This window comes from Centruroides sculpturatus, unplaced genomic scaffold (assembly GCF_000671375.1).
Source record: "Centruroides sculpturatus isolate CEXI.00-Female unplaced genomic scaffold, Cexi_2.0 scaffold17, whole genome shotgun sequence".
NCBI lineage: Eukaryota > Metazoa > Arthropoda > Arachnida > Scorpiones > Buthidae > Centruroides > Centruroides sculpturatus.
Window position 1 is genome coordinate 326,847 of NW_019384462.1, and position 23,355 is coordinate 350,201.

General features: G+C 31.2%; 1 protein-coding gene across 1 annotated transcript in view; it reads right to left on the minus strand.

The window, feature by feature from the left end:
- LOC111620883 overlaps positions 1-23,355 on the minus strand; it is a 33,082-nt gene that overhangs the window by 8,091 nt on the left and 1,636 nt on the right. Inside the window, exons 2-5 of the mRNA XM_023362889.1 lie at positions 22,982-23,158; positions 18,887-19,063; positions 12,797-12,894; positions 3,144-3,297 (exon numbers count right to left, since the gene is read on the minus strand). Coding sequence (XP_023218657.1) covers positions 3,144-3,297; positions 12,797-12,894; positions 18,887-19,063; positions 22,982-23,114 — 562 coding nt within the window. The 5' untranslated portion in view covers positions 23,115-23,158. The remainder of the gene's footprint in view (positions 1-3,143; positions 3,298-12,796; positions 12,895-18,886; positions 19,064-22,981; positions 23,159-23,355) is intronic.

Here is a 23,355-nt window from a genome sequence, read left to right on the forward strand (position 1 = left end):
GCCTACATACGCGGTTTCCCTTAGGCTCATTCTGACGTGAGATAGACTTTTTCCCTCTCAACGTCGGCAAACCTTACACTTCGTGGATGGTGAATATCCAATCTGTTGACATCCAGGGTATTAACAAACAGTCACTATTACATATGTGCTGAGGCAGGTCCTTGAGCATTTATGGGAAGACTCACTTACTTAGTTCTGGATCACTGTCCACATGTGGTCTATATTGACCCTCTCGCTCCTTCTATCTTCCTAGGCCTGACTCCTCATAGATTGTCTCTCGGTCTCTCTCACCTGACCTATCATGTAGGTGGCAAACCCAAAAGTGACTCTCGTCCACTCATGGTTTCCCCAGGTCCCCTTTGGACACTAGCCCAATCAGGACCCATGAACAGTAAAGCTTCTGTCATGTGACAGGAAAGGGTTACAGACAGAATAAAGAAGAATTACAGGAAAGAAGAAAGGCATTCCTATTTTATATACAATTATACAAAACCAACATGGCAGACAACCACAGTATAAAGGAGTCTTTTGATATAGTATTGCACAGGATATGCAGATATCTCAGTCTATAGTCCAGGGAATCATCAAATGTTTTTGAGAAAAGGGAAACACTTGTCAAGGAAAAGTTTTAGGAAGAAAACTACAATCCTTTCAATGCTATATTTCACAAAACAAGCAAGTTTCCATAACAGATTTAAAAAAGTGGCAAGGGAATACTTTAATATCCCATTATCTGAATGAACAATGCTAGGAAAACCAAAGCCTGGCTGCAGTCTAATCATATACATGTATTCCTATGGCCAGCATCAAGCCTGGATCTGTCTTAGATAGAAAATGTATGGAGATTTTTGAAAATAAAGCTGACTCAATGCCATCCTCACACATTAGAACAATTATTCATGTTAATTATAAAAACTACTTAGTTATTATGACTAATGAACAGACTTATTACACATCCAGCAAAACTTAATTCACTTAAACCAAAATGCATTTTGGTCTTACTGGCCCTTAATTGGATGGCATATAAGAAACAAAATATATGGTGACAATTATTCTGTTATATTGTCACCATATATTCTGTTCGGGCAACTTACTACCAACAAAAGATATCTACCTGGCTCCGAGAACCTTGCAGCAGATGCATGCTTGAGAATCAACTCCATTGCACTACCGTCAGTAATCACACTGGAGGACATCACTGCTGCACAGGTGAACTGCAGGGAACTAACCAAGCTACTCAAGTCAACCACATGCTCTCTCAACTTTTAGAGCATTCAGTTGAAAAATCAAGCACAACTACGTGACTCATCAAATGGGAGAATCCGATCATTCATTCCAGAAAAATTTCAATGACCGCTGTTTAATGCTATACATAATCTCGCGCATCTAGGGATAAAAGGTTTGGCGGATCTCATAACTCAATGCTTTGTTTGCCATCACTAAGAAAAAACATCTCTCAGTGGGCCAGGATATGTATTTCCTGCCAACATGCCAAGGTATGGAAACACACAACCAGTAGCATTGGCACATACCTGTCAAATCCTGGTTTTCCCATCAATCTTGACATTCTTGGACCCTTGCCTCCCCACAGGGGTTCAGTTATCTAGTAACTATGATGGACAGATTCTCCTAGTGGCCTGAGGCAGTTCCAGTGCCAAACATTTTGGCAAAAACTGTCACCAATGCAATACTTTCATTGATAGCTCATTTTGGAATTCCCCCAAAAATCATGACAGATCATGGGAGACAATTTGAGTGCCAGCTGTGAATCCACCACATTAAAAGAACAGCTTACCACCCTGCCTCTAATGGAATAATTGAACACTGGCACTGCATCTTAAATTAAGCAGCATTAAGAGCCCATGTAGCAGATGATTGGGTAACTGCCCTGCCAACAGTTCTATTCAGACTGACAGTGAGATCATATGTAATCCCAGAGCATAACAGAACACCTGCAGAACTAACCTATGGAAGTTATCAGACTCCCAGCTGACTTACTGAATGACAATTCCATACCAATGGACATTCCTACCTTCCTATACAAGCTGAGAGCCTTCAACAAAAGTCTGTGTCCAGTACAGCCACAACATGTACGTGGCCAACATGAGCAACAACACTGACCAAAAAGGTTTTTAAAAATTTTGTTTGTTCTTTAAACAAAATTAAAAAAAATACATTAAAAAAGTTAGGATTGCACTGGCCACATGGTCAAACTTGTCCTTCTTGTCCTCTGGGAAGATCCAAAAGTGGTGTTGCCAGCTCTTTCCCTGTTCTATTATCTTCTAGCTTTTTGGTCAGTATTGTGCTCTTGTCAGCCACATACTTCCTCCCCAGTGATAACTGTAAGAGTCATGCTGGAAAGAGGAGTGGTGGTGAATGATGATGGAATAGTGGCATGGATAGCTGGTTGTACTAGCTATGTATCTTTTGTAGGTACAGTAGGATCTGAGTTTGAAAAAGAATTCTTGTTGATGTATCTCAAGTATCACGTTTTTGTAATTGGAACTTTCTGAGCCAACAGAAGGGCAAGCCCAACCATATGGAAAGCACAAGACTTTTAATATCTCAGAGGACCTTGTTTTAGAGATTTATCGACTCTGTCATAAACATACAGGACCTACTATATCTTAATTATTACAAATACAAACAATATTGTATGAAAGATCTCTGTTTTTATATTACTGCTGTGTTATATATTTTGGTTTTTACTTCTGTTTTGTTTTGGGCTAATTGTTATTATTTGGAAAGACTCATTTTGCCTAATTGCTATTGCCTTGCATAATTCTTATAAACAAATAAATAAATGATTTGTTAAGGTTTAATAGTTCCTATTTTAAAAATAATTATAGTGAAAAACTTAAGTTCAAAATTGGCAATGAAACTATAAATCTGAAAAAATTAGTTAAAAATTATTAATATAAACTGCATTATAATTATAATACTATAATATATTCTAAATTCATTGTGTATATTTCAGCTTCGTTTAAATTATAAAATATTTTGTAAAAACAACTTATAAAGACAGTACATAAAGAATTTTTTTCATTCATTTGAAAAATAAGTAATAACATTTTTCAAAAATGAACTTTTACAAGAATTTACATAAAGCAAATAAAACTATGCAAATTTTTAATATTACATACCAAGTAAGCATTCAGGCTTTGGATGCCATTGTTTTTTTTCACATACAATAGAATTCTCACTGTCATCAGTTTCTATTATCCCTTGCAACTTGTAAGGTTTATTGCAAAATATAAAATATTTAGTTCCATGAGTAATTACAGAACCAGTTCTAACCTAAAATATAAAATTAATGAAACTATCATCAAACTATCCACAACTTAATAGAACTAAAAATAATTATAATTAAAATATATCAATTCAAAGATGGAGATACAAAATTTTACAATATAAATTGCNCACCGATTGCTTTGAAATTTTGAAACAACGTTGCATTCGAATACATGCATTTTTATATTATACAGATGTTGAAATTCCCCCCTCACAGGGGAGAGGGACAAAATTAAGGCTTACCGTGAAGAACTGGGCTTCTATTATACTATTTTAGATGTGGTTTTTTACATTTTTGATTGCATTTTAATAGGATATGTCAAGAGAATGTACACTAAGAAGGGATTTTTTGAAATTCCCCCAACGGAGAGTATTATACATTTATAATAGATACATTTTGAGCCACAGCAATGTGTGGCTGGGTACAGCTAGTAATACATAAAAACATGTAAAAAATATATGCAAATTAAATAAAAACAGAAAATATATGTACTGTAAGTTAAAATATGATAATTATTTGTATCAGATAATAAAAAATTAGTAAAATATAAAAAGTGAAAAATATATCAATTAGACAAAAAATTAAAAAAGAAAAATAAGTTAAATGAGACTGTAAAACAGTACTGTATGTACAGATAATGTAAAAGATTAAGTACATATATCAAACAAATGTTATGTAAAAACATAAGTGGAAAGTTGGAAAATGTTGAAAAGTATAAGTTATTAAGGTACATTAAATGCTATAATAATATACATGAGAAAGACTAAACAATTTAACAGTTTAAAATTTACAGAAAATAGATTAAATATTCCAATTCATGTAATTTAAAAAAAAAAATAGTGGCATAAAGTTATTTACCAAGATATGTCAAAACTTTTACAGAAATTTTAACAATGTACTAATAATATTTGTACAATAATGTAATAACAATATGTATTTTAGTCAACCAAGGAGGGGTGAAGAATATGAAACACATACTAACTGATGAATGTAAACAAGATATAGAATTAAATAAATGGATGTACAGAAAGTCTAGTGTCTCAGAATATCACTTCATCAAGAATTGGATTAGAAATGATTATATATACATATATAATCATTTATTATCATACATATATTACTATGTATATTAATAATAATAATATATTATATATACATTAATTAATTAATCATACATATATTATCAATATATATATATATATATAATGCAAAGTAATAATGTATATTTAATTATAAGTATGGTAATTAAATTCATAAGAATAAACATACAATAAGCTGAAAATTAACATAACAACAACATTTAACCAGTAAACTACAAAATTAGTTATAAATTAAAGATAGGTAGATTATTTTAAGTGCATATTATTTAAGTTTATACAAAGCAGAACTTTATTATAGTAACAAATCAATTTTAAAACAAACCTTGTATAATAGTTAATACTGTATAAAAAATTGAGGAGACAAGTGAAGAAATCAGAATTAAATCATTTCATTTTGACTTTTTCCCTTGTCTGATATTTTTATATAGCAATCTTAATTATAGTTTTCCTGATAACTTAAGTTTAAAGTTACATTGCTCTTTCATCCCAATGTATGATAATAAAGAGAAAGAGAGAGGTGATAAGAAAATATAGGGTACCCTAATAATAGTGATGGATTTAACTGTGAAATAAAATGCATTGTTTATTGAACAGCTACTATTTTTAATATTACAATTTATGAGTTGTAATATTACTTTACACTGAAATAAAAATTCAGTATAAAGTATTATCAGCACAAAACCTTTCTCACTAATTTCTAGCCGTATTAACAGGAGTACAAACATTTTCGGCCTTCTTAATAGGCCTTCCTTGGGTACACTGTGGAGCATCGGTTGGAAGAAGTTTAAATGCAGCCAATGTTTACCCAGGTATCGTCTTACCAGTGACGTCATCGTCGATGATAGGTATAGACAATACCGAGGGTGAAAGATACATACTTTTGGTAAAGAAGGGCGGTGTGCAGATAGGATACTTGCTAAAGCTGGGGAAAAAATTTTAAAGTAAGCGCGCTACGTACAGGAGATGCACAATCACTACAGGGGGTTAGTGGGGAGTGATGTCATAGTTGAGGCCGTAAATAGTTAACAATACAGTAAGAAGAGGCGTGCGAATGACCGTGGATGGGAAGGGGGTTACGATTAGAAGGCAGAATGGGAAATAAACGCAACAAGTAAAAAAGTAAAAAAGAGTGCTAACAGTTGCATGCAGTGAGGGTGGGATGGTCCATTTATTTCAAGGGGTTGTCGAAGAATGATTTCCAAGCGGAGGAGAGCGAGTTCGCATCTCTGCTGTTGATACAACCCTCTTTGAGGGATTGCTTAAATATTGTTTTGTGCTGATAATCTTAGAAATAGTTATAGCTACATATGCATATCAGTATAAAGTAATATTACAACTCATTTCTGTGCTGTCATTTTTGTGTGTGGAAGACAGTGCCTGCCAAAATATTCTTTTTATCTCTGGCAGCACATATGTAGTCTTTGCATAGAATTGTTTGTGACACTGCTGCATAATTTTGGTCAATTCTGCCAATAATACATTGAATCTCCATCTTCAGATCAGAAATTGTTGATGAGTTGTAGACATAGATGTAATATTTGACAAACTTCCATAGAAAAAAGTTGTAAGGTGTTAAATAGCACATCTGGCACTGTTAATGGGTCACCCTGCATAATCAGGTAATATAGATTTAAACATAAATCAATAATTTTGTTTATTTTCAAAATCTCACATTATTATGAATTATTATTAGCAGTATTTAAAAAAAAATTATCCTTCGTTCTTTGCTGTTATAAATTCTTTGATAATTTCATTAAAATGTCTACTTCCAGGTACAATAACAATAATTAGTCAACCATACTTGAATCATTATTGTTTTTTATAATATATATATTATTAACCATGCTAATTTAGCTGAATTTCACAATCTTGTCAGGCCCACCCTCACTTTGTTTTGGTATAGGTTATCAGCACAAAACCTTTCTCACTAATTTCTAGCTTTATTAACTGGAGTACAAACGTTTTCGGCCATCTTAATAGGCCTTCCTCGGGTACACTGTGGAATGTCAGTTAGAAGAAGTTTAAATGCTGCCAATGTTTACCCAGGTATCGTCTTACCAGTGATGTCATCGTCTATGATAGGTATACGATACCGAGGGCGAAAAATACATACATTTGGTAAAGAAGGGAGGTGTGCAGATAGGATACTTGCTAAAGTTGGGAAAAAAGATTTTAGAGTAAGCGCGCTACATACAGGAGATGCACATGACGTCACTCCCCACTAACCCCCTGTTGTGATTGTGCATCTCCTGTACGTAGCGCGCTTACTCTAAAATCTTTTTTCCCAACTTTAGCAAGTATCCTATCTGCACACCTCCCTTCTTTACCAAATGTATGTATTTTTCGCCCTCGGTATCGTATACCTATCATCGACGATGACATCACTGGTAAGACGATACCTGGGTAAACATTGGCAGCATTTAAACTTCTTCTAACTGACACTCCACAGTGTACCCGAGGAAGGCCTATTAAGAAGGCCGAAAACGTTTGTACTCCAGTTAATAAGGCTAGAAATTAGTGAGAAAGGTTTTGTGCTGATAATNTATGGATAACTTTATTTAAACAATCCAAGTTATAATTTTGTGATCTAATTTTATTCTACCACCATATACGGCACCATCAATCAATATTTATATGATTTGGGGAGTTCAAGTTATTACAGCAAGTTACTTTAAAAAATATTTATTAATTCAATTTTATTAATTTGTTCTACATTCCGATCTCGTGCATTACGTAATTTGAAAAGTCCGTTAAAAGCTATCAATTCGAAAACAAAGGTATTCGATTTCGCCTGAAGACGACAGTCGTAAACTGTTGAAAGTACTAGCGAACATATCTGAAATTTAACAAATCGCTGTCAATAACGCCGCAACACGTAAGTGTCATAATTTTAATTTCTAAAGGCTGGCGTGAAGTGAACTATATTTTCATTCATGAATACTACTAAAAAACACTTCTTTGCTTTATTGGATACCAGAACATCGTGGTTGAGGCAAAAAGCCCAACTTTGGTTTTTACTAAAGTGTCGAAAGAACGGACTCATCCCCAAGTGCATCTCTTTTAAACATAAAGCATTTCCAAGAGAAGTTAGAACACTATTACCTCGAATGGAACGAAGTCTCCTGGCAAAACTGATTAAGAATAAACGCAGAATGATATCGGAAGAAGAGGATAAGATGTACCTGGCCCACCTCCTTTTCGACAAACAGTGTGATCCATCTATTCTGTACCAACAACTAGACAAGATAAGATATATGGCTAACAAAAATGCACGAGCAGTCAGGAAGAAATTGAATAGTAAATATTATTGGTTACAGAAAACGTCCTGCCATAAACGAAGCAAAACCATTGAAATTCCATATTATAATTTTGCAAATGCAAATGTACCAGCAAACATTCATCAAATAATAACACGAGGTCCGAAACACATACCTACTCCAACGTTTGATTATGCACAACTCATTCCTCCCACCATCGCTGCTATAAAGAACACTTGCTGTCCAGAATTGCAACCTAAATTGGAGCTTTCTGCAATAACCAACATAGCATCAAAACGAAGTTCGAAATCCAGAAATTCAAATGCACAAACTGCTCGGATAGTTAAATCGTATCTTACAAGCAATCATTTAAATTTATTGGTAGCAGATAAAGATAAAAGATTTGTGTTATGCAAGAACCAGGATTTCCTATCAAGATCCAATGAATTCCTTCAACAGTCTGAATCAATTATACTAAAAGAGGATCCGACACCAACTATACTAAGGAAGACACGCAAGATTATTGCACTTACAGGGGTAACAGCTTCTTTAACTGGTTCTCTTAATCCGCCAACGAACATTGCTTGCCCAAGATTATTCTTTGAAGTGAAGACACATAAACCTACTTGGCCTTTAAGACCATTGATTAATAAATGCTCCCATCCTAAATATGAAATAAAAAACCAACTAACTCAATAATCCAAAACCAAAAACATTTCACTTACTAGTCAATCAAACATTTTCCACTTTCAATTGGACACCTTCAGGCTGCAGAAAAAGTCGTAACTGCATGATTTTTGAACAATTTGAAACTAATGTGTTGTTGCTCGCTGATTGGTGGAGGTGTTTCAAATGATGCGTGAAGGATGCTTTTCCTGAATGATGCATTTGAAATACCTGGGCCGCCACTGATCAAAGAAGACAGTTCCCATATGTACTCAAGTGAATGCAATTATTTAAGGGAGTAAAGGAAAATGTTCCCCAATGTCATCATCTTTGAAGTTGATGGCATTCTTATTTAAATCTGCCTTGTATATTTCCAACAGTTCAAGGTAGCAGAGTTGTGCTCTGTTAGATGTTTGATGGAGGATCCTGGTCCTACCAAATGGACTTCCACATACAGGTCCATGGCATTAGAAGATAGTGCAGTGGAATAGTGACCCATAGAAATGTCTGTATGAAGTTCCTTTAAGCAGGTGATATCTCTGTTGGTGGCTCTGATGTACTCTAATTTTTTGTTGGTTCTACAGTCAATAAGGGAGATAGAGTATAACCCTGGCAAGTGTTGCCAAATTGGCAGGTCTTTGGCATTTCAGAAGAGAGAAAAAATATAGGGGCTTCATTTGTAGGCCAGCTTGATGTTATATGCTGTTTCTTTGTATATAGGGACAAGAACTGCATTGGATGTGATCACTCTGTATATCTCTGAATGTGATGGGTTGCAGATGTTGGACTGTCTGTGGGAATGGAGTGTTCTAAGATGCCCATAACAGTCTTTGTAGAGAATCCATGCTGAATTGCTTGGTTGGTGATAGTGCATTATTCTTGCATCCTATCATGTAAATGCAAGAATTATCCTATCATATATACTATCACATTCAGAGACGTACAGGGCAATCACATCCAATGCAGTTCTTGTTTATAAAACCCATCCCTACCCTGAAAATTAAGGTTTTTGCTATTTTATAATAGTTAAAAATGTAAATAGTTTTTTAGTAAAATATGATAACAGATGTGCTACCAAATGTTGCTGGGAAAGTTGAGCAACTTGCTGGATTTTTTTTGCAGTCAGTAATGCCATGAAACCATTGTTTTTTCCAGTCATTAGACGAGCTCCATTTGTAGCTACAGAAGTTAATTTTGATAGAGGTAGATTAGAAATCTAACTGAAGAGGACACAGTAAAATGTGCCGAAATGAATTTTAGATGTTGAAGTTAAATGATGTATATTGTAAAGGATAGTGTAAAATATTGGTCTTAAGTCTCTTAAGGGTAACCTCTAATATAAGTGGAATTTTACAATAATTAAGAATAATTACAATGTTTTAATGTTTCAGAAGACACTTTCTAAATTTTATGCCAGTAAGTGACATGATTTTAATGACTGCTGCAGAGGCATGGAATATGCAGTGTGTGACTTATGTGAAGATTTTAGTTTTGTTCTAACAATTATTTTGGGATGTATGCACTGCAGATTATCTGAATGAAATTACAATAGCTGTAATTATTTCAACGTTAATTCTCATAATATTGAAAGAATTTTCATAATATTGAAAGATATTGAAAGACTTCATAATATTGAAAGATATTGAAAGACTTCATAATATTGGGACAGACTTTGTGACAATTGACAATTTGTGACTGGTTATTGGCATTTACAATTGTAAATGCCAATAACCAGTAAAATTGTCACAAAGTCTGACCCAACTGGTGATATACACAGGACCCCCAATATCTCCCCATTCCCTCGACCTTTAATCACCAAAATTTAATAGCATTAATCCCCCTAATAAACAAACCTCTCTGCAAAATTTCAGAAATTTTCAACAAAAAGCATAGGCGTTATTAAGCTTCAAAAAGGGTAAACAAAATTGTGCCCCACAAACAAACACATACACAAAAACATCCATACATATAGAAATCACTCCTGAATTTTTTAATTTCTCAATGTTTCAAGTTGTCCTAAGTCAAAAAAGTAAAAGTCTGGGGAGTCATTTTTTGCTGGATCACCATACTTTCCCTCTGTATAACAACCAGGAAAGTAAAAATAAGTGAAATTTATGATGAATCTAAGATTCATCACATGCATCACATTATACATCAAGAAGTATTATGGATGAAGGTAATAAACAGGGAAAATGTGTTGACATCTATCAAAATTCATCAATTTCATAAAATTTGAAGCTTAATTCAGTGACAGTTCTCTGTTTTCTTAAGTGAATTAGACAATGAATATTCCTGTTTTTCCTACTATACCAAGGTATACTCCAAGGTTCTTAATAACTAAAAATCAAGACATAAGCCTGTTTTTTGGCAAAGTATGGTTGCAATATCTATTCTTCATGGTTGCTATAACAAAACACTTATATGATTTAAATTTAAAACTGTGAAATCAGATCATTATGAACATGTGTGACCAAGTTAAAGCATTCAAATGTAAGCTAATTCTTTGGAAAAGCAGTTGAAAAATGAAGATTTAATGCACTTTCTGACATGCAACATGAACGAATCAAGTTTAAGTGAAACTGCATTGTATAAAAAATATGCAGAAAAAATTTTAAACCTTAAAACTGAATTTGAAGCAAGGTTTGCAGATTTTAAATTTTTAGAAGACAAGTTTTCTTTGTTTTTTTTTGATTTTTTAAATAAATATAGAATCTATATCCAATCAAATGCAAATGGAAGTAATTCTCAATTACTTCCATTTGCATTTGATCCAGTGCAATTCAGATTTGAAAACAAAATTCAGTGAAGTTGGAGTGCCTGGATTTTACAAATATTTACCTGCCAGGTTTGAAAATACTTTAAAATTTGCATATGAAATTAGCTCCATGTTTGGAAGTACTTATCAACATGAGCTGTTATCTACAATTATGAAAGGAAATAACTCTCCTGTCAGATATAGAATTACTGACATTCACCTTGGATCAGTTTTGAAAGTAATCACTAAACAAAATTTCCCCCAAAGTAGGAAAGATAGTAACAGATAAGAGATGCAAAGTGTCAGGAAGAAAACATTAATTTTATCATTGTTCTTGTTCTTTTTTTTATACTATACTTTTTGAAATAAACCTGTTTCTATAAAAATTAAAGTTTTTTTTTTTTTTTTTGGTAGCCCACATAAACTTAAATCTTGTTTATTTGGCCTGTGTTAGCCTTTGAGTTTGACATGCTTACACTACACCTAAACAAAATACATCCAGCATTCAGTCAGTTTAACTTACAAATGCATTAATGTATCATGTATCTAGTTCAATGATTATTTTAATTTAGAAAATTGTAATTAAAGTACAATTTTTTAATTTCTCATTAAAACTGGGGTTTCAATTATGGAGTTGTCAATTATGTTATACTTCAAAATAATTTAATTGATTGAAGTCAGAATAGTCAGAGTTTTTCTCATATCTATATATATATATATATAAAAACGGACATGTAGGACGAATATATATATAAAAACGGACATATATAAAAACGGCGAAAAGTGAAATATAGGGACATGTATGTCCCTATATTTCACTTTTCCGCCAAAACTACACATCACACATGAATGGTGTTTGTATGTGGTAGTAGCCCCAAGTCTCCATTCGTGCACCAGGGGAGTTGCGTCTCGATAGCTATAAGGGTACGGGAGATATGAGGCTGAAAGTGGTTGAAAGTGGCTTTCTATTTCGAATGTTTTGTTCGATTTTTTCGAATTTGTTCAAATTAAATTCGAACATAAAATTCAAATTGGTTCGATTATAGAATGATTGTAAATGTTCCAGAAATGTTGAAAATAGTTCGTTTGAATAGACATAAAAATTCTCTAATTAGTCTGGAAACGGGGGACATAATTCTTGCATTCTGTGAAAACTGGTAAGATTAGCTATAATGTAATTATCTTAATCTTCACTATCGTTACTTTTTGCCCAGCGAAGCGGGTCCTTGCAGCTAGATTTTAGATTACTTAGAAACACAGTCTTTTATATATATAAAAAAAACTATATTACATAAAAATAAAAACCCAGTGAAGCGGGACCTTGCAGCTAGTTTTATATATTTTTAATTAATTTATTCTGATTATTTAAAATATGGCAAGTTAAGCTTTGAAAAATCATATCAAGGATGAATTGTACTGTTTAGAACTACGCAATGTTTTGTTTTTTTTATTTATAACCTTATTATCAAAAGTTACCTAGTACAATAAAACGTCACGATTTTATTTCCCTTTCAAAGCAATATAATTGGCAAAAATGAAATTAGTCTACATATCTTAAGAAATATGTCTTTTCATTTGTTTACTTTGTAACAAAAGCATATTGATACTTATTTGATATTCTTTTTATTTATGATAGGCAAATAAACTAATATATTATAATAATATAATGAATATTACATACATTAATTACTATTATTATTAATAATATAATAATATCAATATTTACCGGTATGAATTTTCTTTCATCTTCATTTGGCCACCACCTGTCTATAATTTCTAATCTCTTTATTTTTCCATTAGGAACATAAGGTATTACACATTTACCTATGTAAAACAATATTCAGATATAGATAAATAATTATTTATATATATAAATATGTATGTATGTATCTATCTATCTATGTGAACTAAAGTGCTTTCTATTTTATACTTAAATATCTTTTATCCATAAATTAATTTTTCAGTTAAAATTATAAAATTCTATCATCAAAATACTGTTAAATGAAAGCATTTTATTAACTACATTGATTTATTTTGACCAGATGACTCAAATGATATACTACTTGTTACCATATACAATTTGCAGAATTATGTATCTTAATAGTGCAAATTTTCTTCAATACTTCCTTGTTCATCTCCATATTACATAAAATCTCGGAGATTACCTAAGATAATGACAACTGATTATATCATGTATATACATATATATAGTATATAAATGCACCACACAGTTCAGGCAACTGGTTTTATTGTGAGACAACCAGAAATCTAGAGTTGGTTGTTTGCTAGACAGATAGCATATATTCTTAATTTCTAACTCTGGTATTGTCATTTTTAGATTTCATGTATGTGATGTACCATGTAATAAATTTTGGCATGTTTTATGGATTGTTGATTTTGTGTGTAAAATGTTTATAAAATGTTATTTATTTGTGTTTCTAGTATTCTTTGCCAGGAAGGCTTCTAATGATTTCTCTATGTTTTGATTGTGTGTCCGTCTGTGAGTGTACTTTTAGATCATGGTATATAACTACAATGGCTGCACAAAAATAAACTAACATATAATGTCTGGAAATATTGAAATACATTTATTCAGAATCAACAACATGTGTATTTAGATAATGTAAAGTTACCCTAGTTATTTTGATGTATTGTATATATATTTTTGGTTATTTGTGATCTCTGTATGAGATCTAATCTAGTAAATTTAATGAATGTTTTCTAGAATAAATGTGTGTGTTAATTAATTTTGTGTCTATAATGTCACTGTCTATAATTGTGGTGTTAGTGTTCTCATTGGCATACTATAATACTATAATATTCATATTGGCATACATCATTGGCATACTCATTGGCATACAGTGCTCTCATTGGCATACTTGGCATACTGTTTGTGTTTTCATGAGTAACTCAACAGTGCTGTCAATGAGTGTCTGATCTTATGTGTGATCTAGTGTTTCTTTGTATTAATTTTTCAATTTGTTATTTTGACACATTCAAGCATTGTTTATGGAATAAGGATGTTGGATACAAATTGTTCTTTTCTGATTAACAACCCTCTGTAAAGATATTTACAAACATTTTAATTTATGTTAATCATTGTTCCATTTTTCACTTTGTACTTTTTCCCAGATAAAAGAAACTTTCAGCAATAAAATTTAAATAATCATACATGCCAATATACTATTATAAAATATATTGTACAGCACAGTCTGTCAGCATTACACAAAGAATTTATTATGCGAGTACTTTCAACAGTACACAACTGTACTGTCCTCTTCAAGTAAATCGTTCATAGAGAACACAACATTTAAATTCAAGCAATATAACATGAATAGGAACTAACATTTTTTCAAATTTCCTGTCCCTCACGTGCATGGAATATAAAATTACATATATACAATTTACAAAATTATACAATAATACAAAAAATTATGATGATATGTAAAAGAAACAATAAAAATAAAGTTGAATTAAAATAAAAAGTATATAATTATTAATGAATTAAATAGTTAACCAACAAATAAATGTATGGGAGTGCTAATGATGCTATGACTTACAATTGTAGTAGGTTCAGTACTATCCATAGCTGTGGTATGTCTAGCATGGGCGAGTTGCACATGACGTTGTTGAGATGTAAAAGTTTTCCCATATAAATAATGTTTTTTGATCCTCACAGCATTTCAAAAGGGAAGTTTGTGACCAAAGTGGTGTTCTGCAAGATGGAGATTGATGCTACATACAACATCATGATGATATTGTACATAGCAAATATATACAACAGAGCTAACTAAAAAAAAGTTGTGGAGAGTAGCTTTCGGCCACTTGAGTTGCAAACTTCCCTTCTGCAATAAAAAAACAGCATACTTATAAGCTGGAACTGTATAATTAAATAACCAACACCTAAATGCGATTTCCAGCACATAATAAATACAAATTTACTGCTTGAACATTTTTTGACCATCATTTAGGAGGTATCAAACGCCTTTTTAAACATTTAAAAAGGTGTTTGATATGAAAATCATTTCATTTACATCATAAATAAATTATTATTTTTAAATAAAGCCACAAATAAAATTATTATTATTACATTCGGTAGCAATCTAAATAATATTTCCACAATTGTGGTACTGCAATATAGTCCAAGTTGATGCACTCTCCCTTTATGTCAGTTATATAAATTTCTAGAGCCTATAAACATCATAAGTTGTGTTGGTCAAAGACCCTATGTATAAGGGTAGCTTCATCCCAATAGGGGGAAGCCCCTGGCTCAATAGCATAATGGGCAAGTGCTGTGTTATAATTGCCCTTGGCCACATCATATTTATGGTCACATATTCTGGCCTGAATGGATTTATATGTGGATCTGATGTATGACAACAGTCTGTCCTGTATGGAATACAGTACACCCCTGGCACTTTTGTGTCATCTGAGTTGTCTTTTGCATTAGCTAAAAGGTGGAAAACATTTGGTTTTCTCTTATATATTAATTGCAGTACTACAATTGTGGAAATATTATTTAGATTGCCACAGAATGTAATAATAATAATTTTACTTGTAGCTTTATTTTAAAATAATTATTTATTTATTTATTTATGATGTAAATGAAATGATTTTGTATCGAATGCCTTTTTAAATGTTTAAAAGATTAGAACACAGTGATGTTCAAAAGATAGAAATTTTCGAATGCTAGAACTGTTTTTTATGTATTCAATCCTAATGAGGGACTCTAAATGACAGCCAAAAATGTTTGAGCAGTAAATTTGTGTTTATTATTTCCCTTCTAAAATGCTGTGGGGATCAAAAAACATTATTTATACGGAAATCCCTTTATATTTCAACAATGTCACTCAGAACTCTCCCATGTTAGACGTAACACAGCTATGGATAGCACTGTTTAACTTACTACAATTGTAAATCACATTTTGCAATAAAACACCTTGCAGCATCATTAGCAACCCCATATGTTTATTATTTGTTCGTTGACTATTTAATTTATTAATAATTATATTCTTTTTATTTTAATTCAACTTTATTTTTATTGTTTCTTTCACATATCATTGCATTTTTTGCATTATTGTATAATTTTGTAAATTGTGTATGTGAATTTTATATTCCATGCATGTGTGAGACAGGAAATTTGAAAAAAATGCTAGTTCTTATTCCTGTTCTATTGCTTAAATTTAAATGTTGTGTTCTCTATGAATGATTTGACTGAAGAGGATAGTTGTATACTGTTGAAAGTACTCACATAACAAATTCTCTTTGTGTAATGCCGACAGACAATGCTGTACATTTAAAAAATAATATTACATGGTGCCTAGTTTTATGCAATACAGAATCACCAGAAGCAAAGACTAAGAATGATAACCATGCAGAAATTGTTAAATATGTAATGCTAAATAAAATAAAATGAAATGAAAGTACATCTTATGAATCCAGCCAAATGTTTTAATAATTTAGAAACAGTTTGGACCCAGAGGTCTTCCTCAGTTAAAACCTAAACAAATTAACCTAATCAAATGTATAAACATTCAAAAACAAATAGAATATGTATAAATTTAAATACAATGATAACCAATAAGAAAATAACATAGATAATAACAAAGAGAAAGTAAAAATAAAATAAACCTGGAATGAGTTGCTCAACTTTCCCAGCAACATTTAAACTAACTTTGTAGCACCATCTGTTATGACATTTTATTAAAAAACTTTTTATTTTTTTAACTACTGTATTATAAAATGGCAAAAACCTTAATTTTGAGGATAGAGATAAGTTTTATAAAAAATTGTAAATGAAATAACAAGTAAAATAGTCATTAAGTCCGACCCTACTGGAGAGATGACATACAACACCCATTATATCCCCACCCCCCTCAACCTTTAACCACCAAAATTTAATAGCATCAATCCCCCTAATAAACAAATCTCCCTGCAAAATTTCAGAAATTTTCAACAAAAAAGCACAGGAGTTACTAAGCTTCAAACAGAGTGAACAAAATCATGCCTTCTCCACATACACACAAATTACCCCCTAATTTTTTTTTGCATTTCTTGACATTCCAAGTGTCCTAAGTCTAAAAATGTAAAAATCTTCAGGGGTGTAGCTGAGAACAAATAATTGAATCCAAAGAATTGCTCGGTATTGATAAAATTAAAATCTTTAATATTTACAATTAATAACAATTCTTTCTCAAGAAATAATGTACGAAACTTATTAATACAACCTATGAATATACAAATATATGGGACCAACACTGACAATAATACCAAACAAGTACCACATGCCAACAAACACTTAATCTAGCTTATTTCTAACTTAACTCTATCTTAACTAAATACAATATAAGGGCCCTGGATCAAGATGGGATTGTTATAAGAAATCAGAAGATCTGATTTAGATAGAAAAAAAAGGAAAACCAAAAGGGGAATGACTGGCAAAAATAAACCTAGAGTCTGTTCTTCAAGAGGATTTGCTTTCCATTACGTAGACACACACATCTTCTCCTCTCTAGCTCCTCTCTCCAAAAGATGATTGTCCCCTGGTGTATTCCCCTACCTCTCCTTTCACGCAGCCCTTTTGACCAATCCAGTGCTACCTCTTTTGTTTTAGAGACACATTGGACCAACCAGTCCGGGTGAGGCCAGATGAACAAATGCCAAAAGTGAAGTTTTGAATGGAAGTGGTGAAAGAGAAAACTAACAAGGCTTAACCAAGCCACAGGGGTCATTTTTTGACCAATCACCATACTTTTCCTTTGTTATATATAACAGCCAGGAAAGTAATAAAATAAATACTGTTAAATAATATAAACATATATATAAAATTAATAATTTGGGTCATGCCTTGTAAAACATTAATACACTTCAAACATAGACCATCAAGCAGATGATAAAGTGTCTCACCCTGTAATTGATACAATGCTGTTTGTTTTTGTTGACTTTGTAGATTTCCAGTCTAAATATCTGAGGATATAAGGGTTCCTGGATAATGTAATTACTTTAGCCTTCTCACATTAAACTTGTACCTGCTTCAAGTTTTCATGAGATGCCAGAATCATACTGCCAAATTTTTGTTCACTGTGTATTGATATTCCTCAATTCTTTCTGCAAGGATATATGTTGTGGCCTCTCATTTGTGTTTAAAGTATAAGATACTCTAATGTTTTACAAAGCATGACCCAAATTATTAATTTTATATATAAGTTTGTATTATTTTACAGTATTTATTTTATTACTTTTACTTTACTTTTTGTTTTTGCTTTCTTTTGTTATTATCTATGTTATTTTCTTATTAGTTACCATTGTATTTATACATATTCTGTTTGTTTTTGAATGTTTGATTCAGTTAATTTTCCCTAGTTCTAACTGAGGAAGATCCATTAACTCTGAGTCAAAAAAATTTTTAAATGATTAAAACATTTGTGTGGATTCATAAGAATCATATTCATTCAGTGTTTGGAATCTTATCCAGATTTTTATATATTTCATTTTATACAAATCATTAAATATGTAGATTTATAAAAATAATCAGAAATCAACATATGAAAGACAGGTCTGAGAATAATCATGATTAGAAACAAATATAGGAATGAAGATTTACATGATTTAAATATATAGAAAGGCAGAGATAGCAAATGAATGATAACAGAAATAAAAACAATAAAAATTTTAGAATCTCAAAAAATAAATAAAAGATAATAGATAAAAATAAATAAAAAAAGAGAGAGAATTTCAAAATAAATTTTTAAAAAAAAATACAAATAGCAATATTTTAATTAGTAGTAATATAATAATAAAAGTAAATTATTTCTACCTGGTTTGCATGGTTCATCTGACAAGTCCTCCCATTTGTTATTCTTACACCAAATATAATAAACTGCAGTATCATATCCGTTTTCACAAACAATACTATACCAGTTGTTATTTTTAATCGATTTATTTTCCATTTTTACACCTTCATATTTTTGTAATTCTTTAGTATTGCATTCAGCTAAAACAGAAATATTAACCTATAAATTGGTTTATTAGAAAAACTATAAAATGCTTCTATCTAAAAAAAATACAGTGGGTGATCGGTTAATGAACATAATCCGTTCCAAGACTTTGTTATCCGAGTTGTCTGTTAACCGATTAACGATTTCCCAAAGGTTTTTATGAGAATTTGATTAATTCATTCCAGAGACCCCAAAAAATAAAAAATAAATACTTTTTTACTACGTTTATTTATATATAATAGTAAAAATACACATATATGCAGTCTTGCATTTTTATTAGTCATGCTTTTTCCATTTGTGGGGATTAAAGAATCTGTCCTTGTCGAATGCTTTTCTCTTTTCTTCAGAATTTTTCGGAAGTAATTAATAATATTGTAATTGTAGAGATCCTCAACCCCATTAACCTTATTCTGGTTTGGATGCTACTTAGATGATCGTTGTTCTGACATCCTCCCACTTCTTCAAAAGATCTTTAGTAGCAGATGTCGACATTGGTACTCTTTCATCTTCCCCTTTTTCAAAGAAAACACATCTCGCTGAGTTTCTTGGTATTCTCCATTCGAGTTCTTGGAGTTCTTCTGTCGTCATATCAGTTTCAGGTTCCATTATGAGCTTTAAAATGCTCTTTATTTCTCAGATGTGATTTTCATTACTCCATTAGCAGCTTGATACTTCTTGATATATTTTTCATAGCTAAGATTGTGCCTACTGTAGACCTGTTCAAGCCATACTGCCGAGCAACATCAGACATTTTGTGCTCACTTTCTATCTTGGCTATTATCTCTTACTTGGTTTCTATGGTGAGCACAGTACTTGACACTCCTCTTTTTTAGGCTCCATAATATTATCAGTTTCTTTTTTAAATAAAAAGTTCAGAAAAGCACTTACAAAAATTCAGAGAACAGAAATCAACTAGCCCACAAAAAATTATTTAAATACAAAGCCCGGATGAAATTCAAAATTTGGTATTAAAATGTTAATGAACATCCGATGGGACAGTTAAACTTTCACCTTTCGTAAATAAACCCCGACGCAAAATTTAACGAGTACCCGTCTGACAGTCTCGCAAAGACTATAAAAATTATTTATCAGAAAGGTAAACAAAAAGCTGGAATTACAAAAGTGAGTTTCAAAATTTAGAGGAATACTATCCAATTGGTATCAAGTTGAGAGTCGATGTTACATCTCCCGCGTTCCAAAAGGTTTCGAATCATTACCTGAAGACAAGGGAAAATCAATTGGTATTCATTATTTTCTGTCACTTCTTTCTATGTTTATTCAGTAAAGTGTTCATTATCCGATTTGTTCACTATCCAAACTGTTCATTAACTGATCACCCACTGTACTGCAAAACTGAATGAGATTACAATAAAAGCACCAGCCTGTAATCTAGTTAAAATGAACAAATTTATTATAAGAACAAACATTTTCAACTGTTTTTAACAGTCATCTTCAGGTTATGGAATGTTACAAAATTGAAAGAACAAAATTTAAATAAAATAAAACTTGTTAAACAAGTATTGGTGGTTGACTGCATAAAAGAACATTGAAGAAAAATTAAATGAAATCAAAATAAAATACAAAACAATATAACAGGGTATATTGTTTCATATTTTATTTTATAATGCTAGATGTTGTCAGATGGTATTAAAATCTCTTTTAGAGAGCAAGTATTTTCAATGACACACAATTGTAGTCATCAGGCAACTGATCAGAAGTCATGGAGTCCAATTCTAACCCCATGTGAACTCAAACCATCCTTCTTGGGGTTGGGCTGACCATACGGCATTATTTATTTGGATAGCATTCCTCACTTACACCTTGTGCCCATGTAATACATCAATATTTAAACTTTCTAACTTGTGGATTGCACTTTTTAATTTTCCAGCCACACTATCTTAGTTGTCCATATTATAATGCATCACAAACTTGTGCCATAAAAATATTGAGAGTTCTGTTGCAACTTTTCTTTTTTATTTTCATTTTTGTCTGTGTTTTATTTCAAATTCTGTTTATTGTCCATTATGAATTTTAAATCTCTGAATTATTTAAATTTTTGATAATGTTATAAGCCTGCTACACGTAATGACATTCCATTCTTCATCCGTTAGCCTGATGATAATGACTGTACATCGTTAAAAGTATTTGTGCTATAAAAAAGATTTTAACACCATCTGACAATGAAAACATCTAACATTACATCTAATTTTGGCATGAACTTTGAAAATTATTTAACTATTTTATTTTGATTTCATTTTATTTTTCTTCAACATTTTTCTATTTTTCTATTCTGACAGTCAGGAATTTTAACTGCTTTCTTACAATATTTTCCTTTTCATTAAAGTTATTTTATCAAAAAAATATTCTGTTTCCCTGTTTCATTGTTATTTCACTGTATAGAGATCACTAGAGTCAAGGTTTGTCTTTTCGGTCAGACATCTGCAACTTTCATCACATGTTTGCATCGTTATTGGGATATCAGTTTTATCTAGATCTTCAGTGTATAATGTAAAATTTGTAAAATCAGTCTTTTCTTTGTAGAACAATCTTCTTATTAACATACTAAAAAATAAATAAAACTTGTACTTAGTAAAAAGTTTTAATTTATCTTAATTATTGTTCCATTTTCCATTTTATATTTCTCCCCAGATAAAAGAGACTTCCAAGTATATTTTTAAATAAATAAAAAATAATATTACATGATTTCTAATTTCATGCAATAAAGAAGCATCAGAAGAAAAGACTAAGAATGATAATCAAAAATGAACACATCAGAGACAGGTCTGAAATGGTCATAGTTAGAAACGAATATGGGAATGAATTTCAATAATTTAAACATATAGGAAGGCAGAGATAACACATGAATGAAAACACAGAAATAAAAATAATGAAAATTTAAAAATCTCAAAAAATAAATAAAGATAATAATGTGGCTGTATGTCATTTTCTATTTTGGTCTTTTTGTTGTTCTTACATTTTCCCTATTCTTTGTTCTTTCCATCTTCTAGAATTTTCTAATCTCCTTAATTCTTCTTTCTTGGAGATGAGGGCTACTTCCTGGAATCCCAAGTACAATGAGTACAAGATTACCTGAGGGCATACAAGGTGAAGAAGGGTCACTTTTTGGTTTGGTGCTCAAGAAGAGAAGACCATGAAACAAGATATATATTAGAGTGTCTGATACCAAAAGCAGGTGAGGCTAGAATGTCAAGTGGAAACTGAAATTCCCAGGCCAAAGTTAATGTGTTAGAGCTGGCATTTCAGTTTGACAAGTCCAAACGTGTAACAGGCTACCGGGATCAAATATACAAAAATCCTCAAGAATCTAAGAAAAGGAAGACTGAAGCAAAAATTATGTGTTTAAGAACTTTTCACATGATCCCTCACAGTAACCAAACTACATTTGCACTACCTGGATATTCTTTCCTATCCTATCTGCCATCTTCACTACTTCTCACCATCTAGCATCTATTTCCTTCTAGGTATAATTTAGTATTAAGAATTAGTATTAAGGAGAAATTTTTGTAAATATTATAATATTATTGTTAATTTCTTTTTGTACTAATTGCAATAATTTTTGTAATTGTTCAATAAATGACTGGATTTTGAGTTAGTCAACAACCCCTAGAGCTGGAATCCCTTTGTACTTTATTATCACATGAAAAATTAATTTGTCTATCTTCTACTTCATGTGTATTTTTTTCTGGGTATTTGCGCTTGTTAGTTAACAAAACCCTTTCTTAATTATCGCAATAAAAAGCTTGAAATAATCAATTTAAAAAAAAAAGTATAGACTGATAATAGATGTGAAAAACAATTTCCAAATAACAAATTTTACTTAAAAGATATAAATCTACATAAATAGAAATATTCAAATTAATAGTAATATAGTAATAAAAGTAAACTCTTTTTACCTAGTTTGCATAGTTCATCTGGCAAATCTGGCCATTTGTAATTCTTACATTGAATATAATCAACTGCATTATCATATCCTTTTTCACAAACAATCCTGTACCATTCATTATTTCCAATAGATTTATTTTCCATTTTCACACCTTCATAGTTTTGTAATTCTTTAGTATTGCATTCAACTGAAACAAAGAAATATTAAATTAATATAAAATTCATTCATAGAGTATGTTAAAATCATGATATAGTATATTTTTTAAAAATTAAATTTCTACTACTTTTGCATCATACACCATAAATACAAAAATAATCAACAAAATTATTAAATAATTTTCTTAAATTACTGAAAATTAAAACATTCAAAAAATTATTTAAAGCT